General features: G+C 46.8%; 1 protein-coding gene across 3 annotated transcripts in view; it reads left to right on the top strand.

The window, feature by feature from the left end:
- The window catches only part of THADA (THADA armadillo repeat containing), a 325009-nt gene extending 307937 nt beyond the window's left edge, over window positions 1-17072 (top strand). For all 3 annotated transcript variants that reach the window (XM_076000708.1, XM_076000709.1, XM_020288594.2), the window contains 2 exons: window positions 14677-14846; window positions 15943-17072. In XM_076000708.1, the coding sequence (XP_075856823.1) occupies window positions 14677-14846; window positions 15943-16335 (563 nt within the window). In that variant the 3' untranslated portion in view covers window positions 16336-17072. The remainder of the gene's footprint in view (window positions 1-14676; window positions 14847-15942) is intronic.
- Window positions 17073-17895: the final 823 nt, after the last annotated feature.

Genomic DNA, 17895 nt, shown 5'->3' with positions numbered 1-17895 from the left:
GAGATGTGTGACACGAGACAAGCTGGCTCAGGACTGCGGGCTGGACGCAGCTCCCTGAGGCCCAAGCACACCTCCCACTCCGGGGAGTGCACAGTGCTGCCGTACCGTGGGCCGCTGCATTTCCCAGGTCAGTGTCACTCGGCACACTGACAGATAGAGGGACCAGACCAAGGGAGCTGGGATTGGGGGCTTCTCCTTTTAGAGAGCAGAGAGCAACAAATGGCCTTGAAGGAGAGGAAACAGGACACCAGCAGGCTTCGTGGCTGCCTTCTCTTCCAAGAGTGCTGCTCTGTAATATAATTGTATTTGGACATTTTTTTCGCATGATGTCAGCGAGTAGCCTCCCTTAAAAGCTTTCATGAAAAAGCACAACTATAAAACAGACTCAGGCAATGAAATGGAAACCAGACGAGTGGGTCTGTGTAATTCAGGTAAAGAGATTTCTCTTTGCAGCTTTGTGATGTGATCTCCGCTCTCTGCATAAAACTCGATTTCATGCGATCCACTTACATATAAGTCTAACCATGCAGGTGATTTCAGATGCAAAATGTCTTGCTCTATTACCGGAAAGCAGGGGTCCCCTCCTCATTGACTGTTCAAACCACCCTCCTAGGCTTGCAGTCTTTCTAGTCCTCCATGTTTTAAGCCTCTTGTCCTTGTGTGAGTCTAAGCCCCAGCAAACAGGGAGGAGGGCTAGCTCCTCTTTACTCTTTCTTTAACTGTACACCTTCATCTGTCCACCCCTCACCCCTTTCTTAGGGTTAGTCTTTGGAGAAATATTCATTGAAGAGGCACTTTCTTACCCATCCAGGGCACAGGATTGAATGACCCATTGTCCTCTGTTCTTGGCACACTTTCCTGCTCTATCCTCATGGGGGTCCTTTCCAGTATTTTCATTTTTTATTGAGGTGAAATTCTAATAACATAAAATTAATCATTTTAAAGTGTACAATTCAGTGGTATTTTGTACATTTACAATATTGTGCAATCATCACACTATCTAGTTCCAAAACATTTTCATCATCCCCCCCAAAAAAAAACCCTGTAGCTGTTAAGTAGTCACTCCTTATCTCCCCAGCCCCTGGCGACTACCATTCTGCTTTCCATCTCCATGAATTTTCCTATTCTAGGTATTTCATATAAACGGAATCATAATAGATGACCTTTTGTGCTTGGCTTTTTTTATTAGGCACAAGGTTCTTCCATGTTGTAGCATGAATCAGCACTTTATTTCTTTTTTATGGCGGAGTAACATTCCATTGTGTGGATATATACCATATTTTATTTATCCACTCATCTGTTGATGGATGGACATATAGGTTGTTTCTCCCTTTTGGCTACTGTGGATAGTGCTGCTGTGAATATTCACGTGCAGGTTTTGTTTGGATGCCCGTTTTCTTTGGGGGGGGTATGTACATAGGAGTGGAATTGTGGGTCATGTGGTAATTCTTTGTTTAACTTTTTGAGGAACTGGAGGTCTCTTCTTGACGGACATTCTTCCTGGGTTTGCTCTGACAAGGAATAGCAGGCCTGTACCACCCCCTCAGATGCCAAGAACTGGCACATTGTCCTCATTCTGCTAGATCAAGAAAGAAACTGAAGGAAAAAGGCTGAGGTTCTGGGAGTCTCTCTGGACATGAGTAAGGTCACCAAAGAGATGCTGGAAATCAGAAGAAAGACAGTCTGGATGAAAGTCGGAGCTGCATGGGGTACTGAGAAGATTCAGGCCACTAGAAAAGATGTGACTGAGGCGGGGGAAGAACTTAGGAAAAAAGGATCTCAACCCAGAATGAAGGGAAATGTGAGCCAGAAACACCCCTGAATGGTACAGCCATTCCACTGGTGATGAGGAGTGAGGCAAGAGAGCTGTGAACTTATTTATTCCTGTAATAGTGGGGGCAGGGGAGCCAGGCAGAGTCTTTTGTGCTAAGGAGGCAGGACATTTGGGCTTTGTGGAGCCACTGAGGGCTTTTAAACTGAGGCATGATCAGGTTAGAGTTGCTTTAGACAGGTCACCTTGACCACAGGCTCTGGGCTAGCTTGGAGTCAAGAAGGCAAGACCAGAAGCAAGGAGGCGGGCTAGAAGGCTGCCATCATTCTTAGAGGAAGAATGGTGAGGTGAACAAGGAAGTAGCAGTAGGGTGGAGAGGAGACAAGTTTGAGAGGTACTTAATGATCAGGACTGGGAGTTATGGATGCAGAAGTGAGGGCAGAGGATGACATGCCACTGAGAGGAAAGTGCAAACCAGGAAGCAGCAGAGGAGAGAGATTAAGAGAGCTCTAAAGCACACTACTAAGGAATCCTCGTCAGACAAGAGGTGAGAGGCTGTGGGTGTGGGGACAGGAAGGTGTGGAGGTGGCTAGGTTACTTCTTCTTGAGTGAGGACTAAACACAGAGATTTGCCTCCTTTTTCTTCCTTCAGGCTGACAGAAATTTCATAATAAATTCAGTATGTTTTGCCCTCACTAATGTGACCTGGAAGACATTGTGATTCTATGTGAATACAAATTTTTCCATAGCTCGCTGCAACCTTAAACTCCTGGACTCGAGCGAGCCTCCTGCCTGAGCCTCCTAAGTAACTGAGACTATAGGCATGCACCACCACACCCTGCTAATTTTTCTATTTTTAGTATAGATGAGGTTTCATTCTTGCTCAGGCTGGTCTCTAACTCCTAGCCTCAAGCGATCCTCCAGCCTCCCAAAGTGCTAGGATTACAGGTGTAAGCTGCCACGCCTGGCCATAAATACAGATTTCTAGTCTGAATTATCCCATCATTGATTAATCTTCATCAAGAAATTATTTTCCAGTGTAACTCCATCAGGCCAGTTTAATTTTTGCCAGTTTTCTCTGTGGAGCAGTGAAACCATTTCTAATGTTCACCCTTATTTTCTCAAGTATCAACTCCTATGTATAAATTTAATAGTGAAGATTTTATTTTTGGTCAAAAATTTTAGTCAGAGGCCAGGTGCGGTGGCTCATGCCTGTAATCCCAGCACTCTGGGAGGCCAAGGTGGGCGTACTGTTTGAGCTCAGGCATTTGAGACCAGCCTAAGCAAGAGTGAGACCCTGTCTCTACTAAAAATAGAAAGAAATTAATTGACCAGCTAAAAATATATAGAAAAAATTAGCCAGGCATGGTGGCGCATGCCTGTAGTCCCAGCTACTTGGGAGGCTGAGGCAGGAGGATCACTTGAGCCCAGGAGTTTGAGGTTGCTGTGAGCAAGGCTGACGCCATGGCACTCTAGCCCAGGCAACAGAGTGAGACTGTGTCTCAAAAAAAAAAAAAATTTTTTTTTTAGTCAGAAACAGTTTTATCATTCCCAACTCTAACCTGATTATGCCTCAGTTTTAGACTTTGTCAGTTTTACTTTTCGTGTTTATTTCTGCCAAGTCACAATTACCACCAGTTCCTGTTACTGTTGTTATTATTTGCAGTTTTCAGAGTTAATCACAAAATGACTTCTTTGGTCAGTTATTGTGAATTTTATCATATGTTATTGCCATTGTCCGTGTAGTTTTCTGCTGATTATTTTCACTAGCAACATTCATGGCAAGGTCAAAAACAACCTGCTTCGTCCCAGAGTCCCTTCTTGCAGCCTCCCCACTGAGGGACTGGTACTGAAAGAAAGGGAGCTTTTCTGGGCAGTGGATCCTGCCTGGGGTCTCAAACCCCTTAGCACTCTTCTTAGTGGCTAATTTAAATCCATCCTTCAACAGTTTGATTTGTCCTTCTTTTTAGTTGGCTGAAAACCCAGAGTCTCACTGCCCTCTAATCTCAGCATCATTCTCTCTCCCTTGACTTGTTCTTGCAAGAGAGTTTCTCTATGGGCCTCTCCCTCCCCTTGTCCCACCCCAGGCTTCTCCACGCTCGGTGGCAGTCTAGAGCCATGTCAGCAGGCATTTCCCATGCCTTTGGGAGCTGGACAGTCACTCCAGGGAGACTGCTAGGGAATGTTGGTCACAGGGGACAGATAGGAAAGGCCTTGAGAGGCCTGGGAGTAAATTCAGTTTCAAGATATAAAATCCATAGAAACTTTGAACTCATAGGCACTTATCATTTTGAGCACTGTTTATTCATCTTAAAATCACTTTGTGAATTTAGAAGTCATTTATACATTGGTTTGCTCGAGACATTTCCATGTGTTGTGTTTGTTCTATTTAGAACTGTGAAAACCTGGAGGGTGAGGGGGGTACTACCTATTAGGGAACTTTCTGGATTCTGTATAAGGCTGGGAGGTGGTAATGGTAAAGTCCTTAGGAGAGAAAAATTACCTTCCTGAGTTTTTCTGAGTTGAAATTTCTAGTCTTCAGTTACACTTCAACACCATCCACACCCACTACCTCCATATCCTACCAAGGTGTTGAGGGAGCCAGGCAACCCCCCATGTGTTCTGGAACATGTTCTGCATGTGTTCCATGCCTAGACTAGGGGTGTCTTCAGGGCTAGCACAGCACCTTGTGGTGACAGCTCCGTTGAAATGAATCACTCATTTGGTTTCTTCCACTCTCCCACCTTGAGCCCTGAATAAGCTCAGAGAGTTCAGAGTGGGTGACACTGAAGGTCAGAGAAGCTTCATAAAGAATTCAGAAGGAGCTTATCAGTCTTAAGAGCTCAGGGTGAAAAGAAATTCCTTGTAAGAGAAAGAAGTGCCAGTAGTGAAATAAGGTAAAGAAAACTGAAATGACTTCAAGGAAAAGAAAAAAAGAAATTTCAGGATCCAAGCCGACCAGTAAGGATTGTGGAATGTGTCTGCAGAGCCGTTGAGCTCTGCCCAAGCAGAGGAAGAGGAGGCTGGCGGAAGGCAGATCTCAAGTTGCCCAGCACCCCCAAGAGGGCTTCCCAGTCTATGGGCATTAGCCTCCCTCATTGGCTTATGACACAGGGTCAGGGAGGAGAGTAAAGGGGGCAGGTTGCCCCTTCCAGAAGGAGTGCTTTGGTGAGTGGCCATGCAGACAGGAATAGAGTGCAAGGCGCTTACCACCCACAAAGTGTTGGAAGTGACTGAACCCTTTGGGAGGATCAGAGGAGTGAAGTCACCAAGGAGCAGGCACAGGGAGGGGCTGGCTGCACCTTGCACAGGAAGGCCCTGACACAGTACAGGCCACAGGAATCCTTGCAGACAGAAGGAACGCCAAGTGCGGGTCAAAATGGTCTGGACTGGGCCCGTTCCTTGCTCGGCAGCACCAGGGCCCCAAGGACAGGCCTTTGTTATCTGCTTTGGAACAGCCAGGGGCGAAGCCAACGTTGGCAGCCCACGTGTGCCTTACCCTTCCCTGCTAGCACAGGAGATTGCCACAAGAAACAGGACAGTGAGTTGCACATAAAACTGGGTATAATGGAACACCCGGAAGGGTTTAGAGGCTGCTGTTTCCCTCATCACCAGGCTGCTAGCTGCTGGGAGAACCAGGTCTTTTTCTTAGGTGGTGTTGTCTGAGGGCAATTTCGTTTGAATCCATTCCTTATTCATTAATGTGGTTGGAAGTGAACAAATGCAAGTATTTTTATAGGCTTTGAGTTGAGGGTACTATTAACCAGCTGTAATTTAATTTACTAATCCTTTTTCCGTGAAGTATGTCCCTAATGAATAGGAAGGGCACACTTTTATGAACTGTTTATTTGTTTTCATTCATATTGGCTGCATCCATTTTTAAAATCAGGAAAAAACTATATTTACCCAGTGATTTGAGGTGGGTCCACATTTTTAAATTATAGTTCTTTTAACTTTAAAAATAATGTTTCTTTTAAAAAATAAATCTTTTCTTTAAAATAAAAACAAAGGATTTGCTGGGGTGTTTCTGGTTTCATAGCAGATCGCCAGGAAGAGTGCTCACCCAAGGCAGTGCTAGATTTTATGGCCTCTGAGCACACCTGTGGGGTTGAGTTCTTTGGGAGCCGGGCCTGCAGGGTCTTGGGGAACCCAGTCCGTTTGTTCCATCTGAAAATAACTAGAAAATGAAAAGCAAATTTTTAATATTTGAAAGGTTTTTTTCCCCCAAGTATTTTTAAAATTTCAAATGATGGTGTTGTATCCCCTTCCTTCAGACATGGAATCGCATGTCCCCCTCTGGGCAGAAAGGGCTCTGTAGCATGCTGCCCATCCAAAGTGGCTGCTTCTCTCTTGTTGCCACCTCTGCCCAGAGAGCTGGGGAGGAGAGGGGAGCTTGGGGTGGCCGTCCAAGAGAAAGGAGATGAGGAGGTAAGATCCTCTGCATCTGCCCCAAATGGAGACCTGGCCTCTTGTTCCTGAAGAACACTGAAGCATTCTGGTCATCCATCTGCTAGACTGTTCACTGGCAGAGACTTTAATGAGGGGCCTGTTTATAGGTGGGTGAGATTGTAGATAGGCTTAAGGCAGGGCTTTTCAACCTTGGCACAGTTGACATTGATGAGGGGCTGTCGTGTACATTGCAGGATGTCTAGCGGCATACCTAGCCTCTGTCTGCTGTGTGCCAATAGCACTGCCTCCTCCTGATTGTGACAACCAGAAATGTCTCCAGACATTGACAAATGTTTCCTGGGGAGCAATGTCATCTCAAATTGAGAACCACTAGGTGAAAGCAGGCAATGGTGATGTTGAGGCAGCTAGAGATGAGCAACAGTAGGAAGCTGTCACCACCCCACCAGCTGAAAGGACAGGGAATGGGGTTCTGAGAACCGGGAGAGCTGAAGTGGGAGAGGAGGAGCTGCCTGCAGGTGCTCTCTCCCTGGAGGAATGCAGCCACTGGCAGAACCTTGGTGACTTGCAGGGTAGGGGGCAGGAAAGAAATACCCCCCAACTTCTGTCTCTTTCTACCCTCCAGTATACCAGTGTTCTCTTCCCACTAGATGAATCCAACTAGAAGCCCGTGGCAAGGAACCTGGGTAGTGCAGCATCCTGGGGCCCTAGGCCAGGTAGAGAAGAGCAGAGAATGATCAGGAGAGCAAACTGGAAATCATCACTTTCTTCATCCATCCATCCATCCATTCTGTACTTATAGGCAGCTTTGCAAAGTGGTCAAGAATGTCTGGCCCTGGAGTCAAACAAGACTGGGTTTGTATCTTAAATACAGAGCTGTGTGATCTTGAATGAGTTACTTTTCTAAACCTCAATAACATTGAATGTAAAATGGTAACAATAATTCTATCTATCCATATGACTTTATTCTTGCAATCTTGGAGTTTTCTCATTGGGGAAGCGCAAGTCACAAGTAAATTGCATGGTACAAGTCTACAATCAAGTGCTAAGTGGGTGGTATCTGCTGAGTCCCCAGTGCTGCTCTATAGACAGCCCTGGGAAAGGAGAGACACCACACAGGCTCAGCCATGGGATGCCGCCCTCACCATCTGTGAGCACCAGCACTGTGCAGATTCAGGCAGAACAAGCTCACAATGGGCTGGAGAAACTCAGACCACAGGATATGAGTTAGGTCCTGAGGGAAGAGTAGGATGACTAAGAGGAGGAAGAAGGTGTGCCAGGCAGGGGCAATGGTGGGTTAATCAAAGCCAAGAGAGGTGGAGGGAGGGGGACGGCCCCAGGCAGCAGTGGGGGAGACCACTGAGAAGGGACTTTGATTGTGGCTGTCAGTGTGCTCTCCTGGCAGGGCCTTCCTCAGCACCTTCATGTAGGGGCCACAGGCGCCAGGCGAGTGAACACACCTATGAGAGGGCAAGGTGGAAGACAGGGGGTGGCCCCAGACTGGATACAGATCCACCTTTTGTAGGTGCGGTCACTGCTGTGCTCCAGGCAGACCAGTGTTGCCCTGTTCAAATGCAGACCTAGAGACATCAGATTCAAATTTTCTGAATTTTCAAAAGATGCTGGAAATTTGGATTTTTATGAGACATTTCCTGATTTTTATAAAACCATGTGAGCTGTACCAAACTTGTGTAAAAACCAAACATTCCTTTTGCACCCCTGTGCAGACACTTCTCATGGGTCCCTTAGGGTCTTAGAACCTCTGAGCTGTGTGTGTGGCTGGGTTCTGTCTCCATGCATAGTTTCTTTTAAACACTAGGTTCTAAGACCTAGGGGTCCAGCTGGGTCAGGTGAAGTCTGAGTTCCCTCCAGACTTAATACCATGGCCAGGTTGGGGTGGCGGGGGACAGACGTAGGGCACTGAGTGAGCAGGCAGTAGTCCCAACGCTGCACATATCCTTGGCACTTGGCAGTGCATGCTGGGACTGGGGCTGCCCTTGAGAGCTCCAACCAGCACATTTGGTTCTTCTTTGATGAAATTTTTAAAATATTCAGATAAAGAACAGAGACTAATACCACAAACACCCACGTTCCCCCCACCCAGACTTCCTACCGGGTTCTTTGAAGCTGGAAGGACCACCCACTCATTCCTTAGGACACTGACCTTCCTCGGGGGCCGTTTGTCTCCATGGGGGAGTCATCTGAGAGCTCTGTTTGGTAGTCAAGGTTGAAATGATGACATTTGATGTTATGGCCATGAAGTGTACTCCCTGCTCGTCCTTTCTGGAAACCCCACCTCTGAGCCCTGCCTTGATGGCCTCATCATCAAGATGGGCTTAGGGCCCTGGCTCTAGGGATGGAGGGAGGCTAAGGGGTCAGGGAGGCTCTTGGAGCCCCAGGAAGTGCTGAACCAAGCTTGGGTTCCACACTTGTTTTGCATGACTAATTAAGATACAGGTTCTTGCCCTGCTGAGGGGCAGTGAAGAAGTCCATGGAGAAGACTAGAACTAATCAGGTTAGCCCAGCGCAGTGGCTCAAGCCTGTAATACTAGCACTTTGGGTAGGCCAAGGCAGGAGGATTGCTTGAGGTCAGGAGTTCAAGACTAGCCTGAGCAAGACCAAGACCCTGTTTCTACTAAAAATAGAAAATATAAGCTAGGTGTGGTGGTACACACCTGTAGTCCCAGCTACTCAGGAGACTGAGGCAGGAGAATCTCTTAAGCCCAGGAGTTAGAGGTTGCAGTGAGCTATGAGGATGCCACTGTACTCCAGCCGGGGGTACAGAGTGAGACTCTGTCTCAAAAAAAAAAAAAAAAAAAAACCAAAAGAAAGAATGAGGTTGTCTGGAAATAACCTAGTGAAACCTGAAAATATTTTTGCTCAGAAAAAAGAAGTTACAGTAATGCTCACTGTCAAACACAGCCTGGCCTCCCTAGGCCTGTCCCAGCCTGTCTGTCCTTCCAGCCTGACCCAAGTCCCCTCTCTGGCACTCCTCTTCAACAGGCAGTTCCAGCCTCCCTGCTCTTCAGACTCAGGCTCCTTCCTTCCATCCAGCTGCACTTGTCCTCTTAGCCCCCTGCCTGGCCATTTCCCCTCTGTGAAGCTTTCCCTCCCCACATTTCTTTTTTCTTTTCTGGCTCTTCATTACCACCACTAATCATATAATTGGCCTGTGCCACACACCATCTTCGACTGTTTCCTGAGACTTCCTGTGGGTCTGCCTCTGACTAAACGCTGCACTCTCTTAGAGAAGGAACAGGAGTTCTCCTCAAGTTTCTCCCAGTTTCCCCCCAATCCCCCCGCCAGCAGGTGATCAGTAAATACCTGTGGATAGATAAAAGCTTGGATTGATGGGTGAATGGGTGATGCCCCTTTGAGTGGATGGATGGAGAGTTGGTTGGATGGCAGGGCCACCCAACACCTTGGCCAACCCACTAAAGCTCAGTGATTTTCCACAAATGCCTAAAACAGAATTTCCCAGAGCTAGGAGCAGGGAAAATTCAACCATCACCGTCTCTGCAGCATTTACTGTGCTGACTTGCCCCCTCTTGAGAAGGCCTGGAAAGGAGACTTGACCAGTGGTCTCAGTCTAGAAGGCATCTCCCCCATGACACTTGAGAATCAGCTGTGGGCTTTTAATCTGTGGTCTGAAATCATTTTCAAGGTTGGCATTTTCATTGTAATCAGTACCATTGAAGACTACCTCAAAGCCTGCGACTTCCCTGTCTGCCTGCCTAGAAATAAATTAAGGCTCCCTTCCCTTAGTCAGGGGATGACAGGCTGGCACCGGTGCAGCAGCATGAGGCCTGGGTGTTCAACTCCCAGCCCCGAGCTAAGCAAGAGTATCAGCAAGTCACAGAGTTTCTGGAATTGAGGCATCTGCTTGGCAGGGGAGCCCTGACGTGGCTGGGGCAGTAGCACAAGGAAGTCTACACTGCAGCAGCCCTGACACCTCTGGTTTCCTTCCTGCCTCTACCATCCAAATGGGTTATTCATTCAAAACGATGGAAGGTGCTGGATTAACCAATTCTAAATACTGATTTGTCGTATTTCCGATGCGATTCCAAATGACCAAATGTTAATCCCCCTGTGTGGGCCTAGCACAGACAAGAGTGTGTACCAGCAGACCTCACCCCTTCCAAGCACTCCAGGAGGGTTCTATATTTTATCTTGCCTTAGCTGTGTGGCTGGTGGGAGGAGGAGTCTCAGAGATGATTTATTCCCTACGCTGACCTCTTCCCCCATCCCCTACCCCACACCCCTCGTGCAGCTCCTGGCATCTGGACCTGATGTCCTCACTGTTTCCTGCCTTAGTCTTACCTTCTCCCCTAGACCACCAGCTTCCTCACTCCTTTGTTGTTGTTTTTTCCCATCTGGGGACTTGTTAGAAACTTCATTCCTTTTGTAGCTGATTAATCATTAACCATTTTACATTCCCACCAGCAATGTATGAGGGTTCCAGTTTCTCCACAACTTTGCCAAAACTTACTATCTTTTTAATTATTGTCATCCTAGTGAGTGTGATGTGCTATCTTATTGGGTTTTTTGATTTGCATTTTCCTAACAATTAATGATGCTAAGCATCTTTTCATGTGCTTGTTATTATTGAGTTTTAAGAGTTCTTTATGTAGTCTAGATACAAGTCCCTCATCAGATATAGGACTTGCAAATATTTTCTCCCCTTCTATGAATTGTCCTTTCACTTCCTTAGTGTTACTTTGAAGCACAAAATTTTCTCAATTTTGACAAAGTCCAACTTTTCTTTTGTGGATTTACATGTGATGTCATTTCTAAGAAATTATTGCCTAATTCAAGGTCATACAGATTTACTCTTATGTTTCCTTTTAGAAGTTTTATAGTTTTAGATCTTACTTTGAGGTCTTCAATACATTTTGAGTTAATTGTTATATACGGTGTTAGGTGGGGGTCCACCTTCATTATTGCATGTGTGTATCCAGTTGTCCCAGGATCACTGGTTAAAAAGACTGTGTTTCCCCTCGATTAGTTTTGACACCCTTGTCAAAAATCATTTGACCATAAACATTGAAGGCTTGTTTCTGGACTCTCAGTTGATGTATATGTCTATCCTCTCTATTCTGTTGATCTGTGTGTCTGTCCTTACGTCAGCACCACACTGTCTTGATTCCTATAGCTTTGTAGTAAGTTTTAAAATCAGGAAATGTGAGTCCTTCACATTTGTTTTCTTTTTTAAGATGGTTCTGACAATTCTGTATACACAGCAGATCCTTAAACATACTTGTTGCCTGGTCGCTTGCTTGCTTGCTTGTTTCCTTTGAGAGCCTGGCTGGCCAGTGTTTAAGTGAAAACTTCCTCTCCCTGCTCTCAGCCTCCTCTTCATAAGGCATCTGGCCAGTAGAGATGTAGGCAGTTCTGGCTGAGCTGTCATAGTTCAGGCAAGGTAGTAAAAGAGGAAACTTGGTGAGTCGCATCTGGCCCCTGGCAGGGGCTCTAAATCCAACTACCCCCCCCCCTCTCTCTCCATCCAGCATCCCAGCTTTCCTCTTCGTCTTGCAGGGTCGGTGTCTGGGTACTTGTAATTCTATCTAGATCCACTTCTGGACAGATCGCACGATCTCTCCTCTTGTGCCTCTGTCATCCTGTCACTCTCCTGCCCCTTCCTAAGCATGATCCAGGACAAAATGGTGCAGGACGGAGGCTATCTATCCTGTCAGGTGGGGCTGGTGTGACAGTCTGGCCTTCCTGATGGCATCTCTGATCACCCCCATGGGTTCTTTATGGATCCCATATCACCTGAGCTGCAGGCACTGATTCGCCAGTGGCTGAAACTTTTTTCTTCCCTGTGGGGTTTTCAGTCCTTGCCTTAAGGAGGCAAAAAAGGAAGTTAGGAGAATCAGAGGGTAGATTTTTCTGAAATGTCTCAAGATAAGCTGACCAGCAGCTGGTTCCACGATACTAAGGACTTACACCTTTGACCTTTTTTCAGAGCATGGCCCTCAGTTGGTTTTTTGTTGTTGTTATTGTTGTTGTTTTATGACTAAAAGTGATAAAACCAAGTCTGACTTCACCTCCGTGGGGTGCTGGGACAGTTTCTGCTTTGCCTCGCTGCAGGGTAGGGGGCAGTCTGCACACTGACATAGACTTAGCCGGGCGCCACCACTGAACTATGCAGTCTTGGACTTGGGACCCAGTGTTCATGAACACAGCTTCCTCATGGGCTAATAGGGACACGTCCCTTACAGGGTGATGAGAGCAGTTAGGGATTCAGTAGGAGTAAAGTGTTCACATTATCAGCGGTAATGCTAGTTACTGTTTATTGAATGCTTTCTTTCTGCCAGTCTCTCTATGTTAGTGTTCAAGTTAAATCACATAGGGTAAAGGGAAAGAGTCCGTGGTCTCCAGAGCCATAAACAGGTGTGTTTTCAATATCTACTCTATGTTGAACCCTATGCTGGTCCTCATGTGTATTTTCAATTCTTTGAGTGTTGGAAGAAGGCCACTTAATATCCCCTCTCCATATAGATTCTCAGCCAGTGGAGAACTACACAGAGGAGCCAGGTAGAGGTAAAAACAGAGCTTGTATTGTAGGCAAAGGCCCGACCAACACCTGGCTCAGACCTACAGCCAAAACGTACCTTTCCTCCTCCTCCTCCCCCATGCTCCCTCCTCTTTCTCTATTCCCAGTTTGAAACTGGGTTCCAGGCTGCAGAGCAAGCAGCATGGGGAACAGGGACACTAAAGGGCAGGTGTCCTCAGGGACGTATTGGGGCTCTGAGGATGGTGAGAACAGTCCTTTTGGCTGCTTACAGCAATCTAGGCTCCGCTCTGTGGCCCTGCTGGAGGGTCACTTACCCTGACAACACCGTAAAAACCTGTGTCTCTGGAACATTGATGCTAATTCTCTAAATCTGTGCTGTGTGTGCACCATGATACCTGTTCCGATTCCGATTGCTTTATAGCCACTTCGAGTTCTGTGACTGCATGCAAATGGGTTAGCCCATCTGAGCCCTAGATTCCTCATCTGTGAAGCAGGAATAGTAATACCCAACCCACAGAATATTGGAAGGATTGGAGATAAAGCATTTGATCAGGGCCCTCCCAGTAAGCCTGGCTCAACACCACGGGGAACTAAGCCTTGTATTCCAGACTCTCAGCTTTCTCCCTGCGTGCTGAGCAAGTCCCTTTTGGGCCCAAATGGTCATGGACATATCTGTGTGCCATAGATGGAGATATGGCTTTAGGAGAGATTCAGGCCCAATAAAAGTACATCATTGAAGGACAGGCTTTGGTGCAGGATGGATCAACAGAGACTTGTGTGGTGGGATTTCAGTCCCATGCTTAGACCTCCTCCAGCTTGGGGTGGGTGGGGCAGGGTTGTTGCCAGAAGCGTCAACACCCTGAGCCGCCCTACAAACCCATATTTGGGACTAAGGCCAAATGGTGCAGTAAGCAGTGGTTCCCCCAGACACCCCACTTCTTTCAGTACCCCTGCCTCAGCCAGCCAGGAGCACAAGGGTCTAAAACACGATTCACTCCAGGACCTAGGGCAGCGAGACAGGAGCCAAATGCACCCACCACCTGCTTTTGTGTGGCCCATGAACTACAGGTGGTTTTTTTACATTCTTAAATGGTTGAAACAAATCATAATAATAATATTTTGTCACACATGAAGTTCAGATTTCAGTGACCATAAATAAAGTTTTATTGTAACACAGCCAACAACCCTCTGTTTACAGATTGTCTACGGCTGCTTTCGGCAGAGTTGAGTTGTGACGAAGAACTAAAGGCCTGAAAAGCCTAAAATATTTACTCTCTGGCCCCTTAAGGAAGAGTATACTGATGCCCTACTCTAAGATCTTAGAGATTTAACAGGTCATGTGCCCAAAGATCCGCTTTCCGAGGAAGGGGCAAAACAACGGAACCCAGGCATGTGTCAGGCCAGCAGAAGACACACTGGGCAGGGAAGCTTTCCTGACCTCCCAGTGACACTAGAGGAGCTAAGGGGGGAGAACTGTCTAGTCCTGCAGGTGGGGCTGCTTCTGCCCACACTGGGATAAGGGGTATGGAGACAGTGGGGTTCAAGCATAGGACTCATTCTAGCTATATTGACAGCAGGATTCTAAAGGGGATTAATAGCCTTCACTGACAGCCTGAGCAAGAGCGAGACCCCGTCTCTACAAAAAATAGAAACCTTAGCCGGGCATGGTGGTGCACACCTGCACACCTCCCAGCTACCTGGGAGGCTGAGGCAGGAGGATCACTTGAACCCAAGATTTTGAGGTTGCAGTGATCTATGATGATGCCACTGCACTCTATCCTGGGTAACAGCAAGACCCTGTCTCAAATAAAACAGAAAGAAAGAAAAAAGAAATAGCCTTCAATGAACCCATCCCACCAGCCTCTCTGCCACGCTGGTGGCAGTGATTCTGCCTGAGGCCTTCATGTTCCCAGAGTCCTCAGCCCCCATGGGCTGGCCCTGCACAGCACGTTCATTGCTGGCCTCTCTCCCCTCTCTGCAGAATTCGCCTTCTGCCAGGTGGATGCTTCCATCGCTCTGCCTCTGGCCCTGGCCATCGTGTGTGACCTGCTCCAGCAGTGGGACCAGCTGGCCCCTGGACTGCCCATCCTGCTGGGATGGCTGTTGGGAGAGGATGACAACCTTGTGTCCTGTGTGGAGAGCATGCAGCAGGTAATCCCGGGGTGTCAGGGCAGTGGGAGGCAGGCCTGGAGTGCCCTAAACCCACTGGCTGCAGCACTTACAGGCTTAATTGGGTTTAATGCACCTGCCAAAATTGTGCTCCTGGATGCTTAGATGCAGAGCAGGAACCAGCATGTGTGATTAGAAAAGTCACCTGCTGGGTGCTGCTGTGGGCACTGGGGACACTTTCATGCTGACTTTTGGGGTTTCAATGGTAAGCCTTCAAATCGGTTCAGAGAGAAGACTTTGAAAGAAACCCCTTAGATGTTGAGAATGTAATTATGGAGAATGCTGCTTAATGAACATTGGAGTTAGCCTGGGGCTTCCTGAAGTTAGGTCTGAAGGTGAAGCATTTCCATAGAATTAGGGTCCTTCCAGAGAAATTGCTACTTGAAGAAAACTACTAGCCCCCTCCAGGGAGCTCAGTCCTATCTTGGTCTTCAGTTTCCCTATCTATATAGGGAAACTGAGGACCAAGACAAGCAGCAAAAACATCCGAAGAACTGAAATTCACAGCCACCAGCATCTGACTCAGCTGGCTTGGCATCCCAGCAGGCCAAGAGTTCAAAAAGCAGCCTGTTTATGGGAAATTTGGAGACATGATAAAGTGTCTGTGATAAAATGACCTTGAAAATTCACAGGATTATAGAAACTTGGTCTCATAATGAGAGACTAGTGTCTTGTGTTTGGTAATTCTTTGCTTTTTGGTCTGTTGCCCTTCCTCCCTCGCTCTCTGATTTCTAGATGCACCTTAAGGTCTAGGACCCACTCCCTTGTTGAGGTCTCCTTGTCAACATCAGTCCCCCAAAATATCTTGGCTTTGAACCACAAACACATCTTTATCAAAGGTCATGTTAAGTCTGGGGAAAAAATTCCTCTCTAGTGGAGAAGTACAATGAGTGAAAACAGAAGGTGACCTTCAAGGCTGCAAGTGGTGTGTGTGCATGGGTGTTGACAGGCGAGAGTGGGCCCTCTGTCAGGTGGGGGAGGGGCCACATCTTGCATCTGGCAGGGCTCTGCTTGGTCTGGACTGGGTCTGTCAACATTCCCTGTAAGGTTGACTTTTGGCTTTTTTCATTTGATTTAGGTGGAAGGAGACTACCTGTTTGAAAAAGAAGAAGTCAACTTTTGGGCTGAGACCCTGATTTTTGTGAAGTACCTCCACAAACACCTCTTCCATCTCCTCTCCAAGTCTGGCTGGCATCCCTCTAGCTCTGAGAGGCTCTGTCACCTTCAAAAAACAGCATCAGAGCAGTGCCACCTCCTTTCTCAGCTCTTTAAAGAGCTTCCACCAGCTGCTGAGTTTTTGAAGACAGTGGAGTTCACAAGGCTGCGCATTCAGGAGGAAAGGACTTTGGCTTGCTTGAGGCTGCTGGCCTCTCTGGAAGGAAAGGAAATGGACACCCCAGTTCTCAGTTCTTTGGACTCTCCTGCAGAAGTGAAGCCGTTAACTCTTCCACAAACAGAAATGGCATGTTGAAGAAAGAAATATGGGGGGATTGGGGGTGTGTGTGGATTATTCCTCCACTCAATCTACAGGCAACACATTGAACATAAATTCACAAATGTTGTCCCTTTCATGCCTGCACCACTTCTGTGCGTCTGATCTTCTGGCGCTGCTTACAGAGGAACTTTTCTTCTGCTCACTCATTCGAGGCAGCCTAGTTTATTGCTGCTACTGTAGGAATTGAGGTGACCCTGTTGGAGATTTACTCTGTCCCCAGGTGCAGGCCACCTGCAGGCCTAAATTAGCCTTTTTCATCCCCCAGGGGCTCTGATGTCCCACCCTACATTCTCTGTGAAGGGACAGAGAACTTTTAGCACACACATGATTCCTCCCCCCTTTTTTTAGCTGTATATAGGGACTGGATTAGTGGGCAAACAGCCCATTTGGTAAGACTTCTAAATTTTATTCCATTCTAGTAAAGCAGAAATTAGGTTCCAAATATTGGATCCTGGGAGAAGGATCAACCTTATACAAACAATTTAGTTTTTATTGTCTGTATGTGTAAGTCCTGCAGTGGCCTTCACATTCCATCCTAATTATTAAAAGAGCCATTGAGAGCTCCCCTTATCCCTCCAAAAAGTGTGTGTGCTAATGCTAGGAAACCTGATTTGTCCTCTCGCTAGGAAACCCAGTGAAAGCTATGTGTACTCTTGGCTATTAGGAGGAACCTGGGGAAAGGAAAGCCGAATAAATGATTTATTTGATGCCTACACTGTTTATTATCATTTACTTGGTGGCAGTAACAAGATGATTCTCATTTAAGATGCCCATAAACATATTTATCCATTTCAGTGATTTAATCAACAACAGTTTTCTGCCTTTTCAAGCCAAGCCCAGCCCGCTTCTGCAGGCACCCAGCAGGTGGCGCTCTTGCATATGGTTTGCTGCTGGTCCTGTTTTTCAGGTTTACCATTTTTAATTTATAACTTCAGAATGTTACCCACAGATAGTTGTCTTGAGATTCATAGCTTGGATGGGTTATATCCTCATCACACTCATTTTCCATCCTAGTTATCTAAAAAAAAGCCACTTCAGTCATAGTATATAAAGTTGTTCCAGCTTTTAGGGTCTGTACAAATTTTTAAATACTCTTAGGTGAGCAGTCACTTAGAATTATTTTATTGATGTTTGAGGATCTGAAGGGGGAGGCTAGAGGAAAGAGAGTTTGACATGACCATTTCCTACTGCAGAAAAGCTGACATTTCAAGTGTAATTAGTCTCTTTGAGAGAAAACCACCTAACACTAAAACTGTGGCCAATAAGCTGGCCACGGTGCACCCCTACTGTCCCAGCTACTTGGGAGGCTGAGGCAGGAGGATCACTTAAGCCCAGGAGTTTGAGGCTGCAGTGAGCCATGACTGTGCCTGTGAATAGCTACTGCACTCCAGGCTGGACAACAAGCAAGACCCTGTCTCTGAAAGGGGAAAAAACACAAAAGCAGCTAGTGGGAGTATAGGAAAAAGACTCTGTAAGAAGAGGCAGGAAAGAAGTTAACTCAGTGTCCCCGGTTTTGTCCTAAAGAGAACAGGAATT

Source organism: Microcebus murinus, chromosome 3, assembly GCF_040939455.1.
Source record: "Microcebus murinus isolate Inina chromosome 3, M.murinus_Inina_mat1.0, whole genome shotgun sequence".
Taxonomy (NCBI): Eukaryota; Metazoa; Chordata; class Mammalia; order Primates; family Cheirogaleidae; genus Microcebus; species Microcebus murinus.
This window is presented reverse-complemented; position numbering and strand designations above follow the sequence as displayed.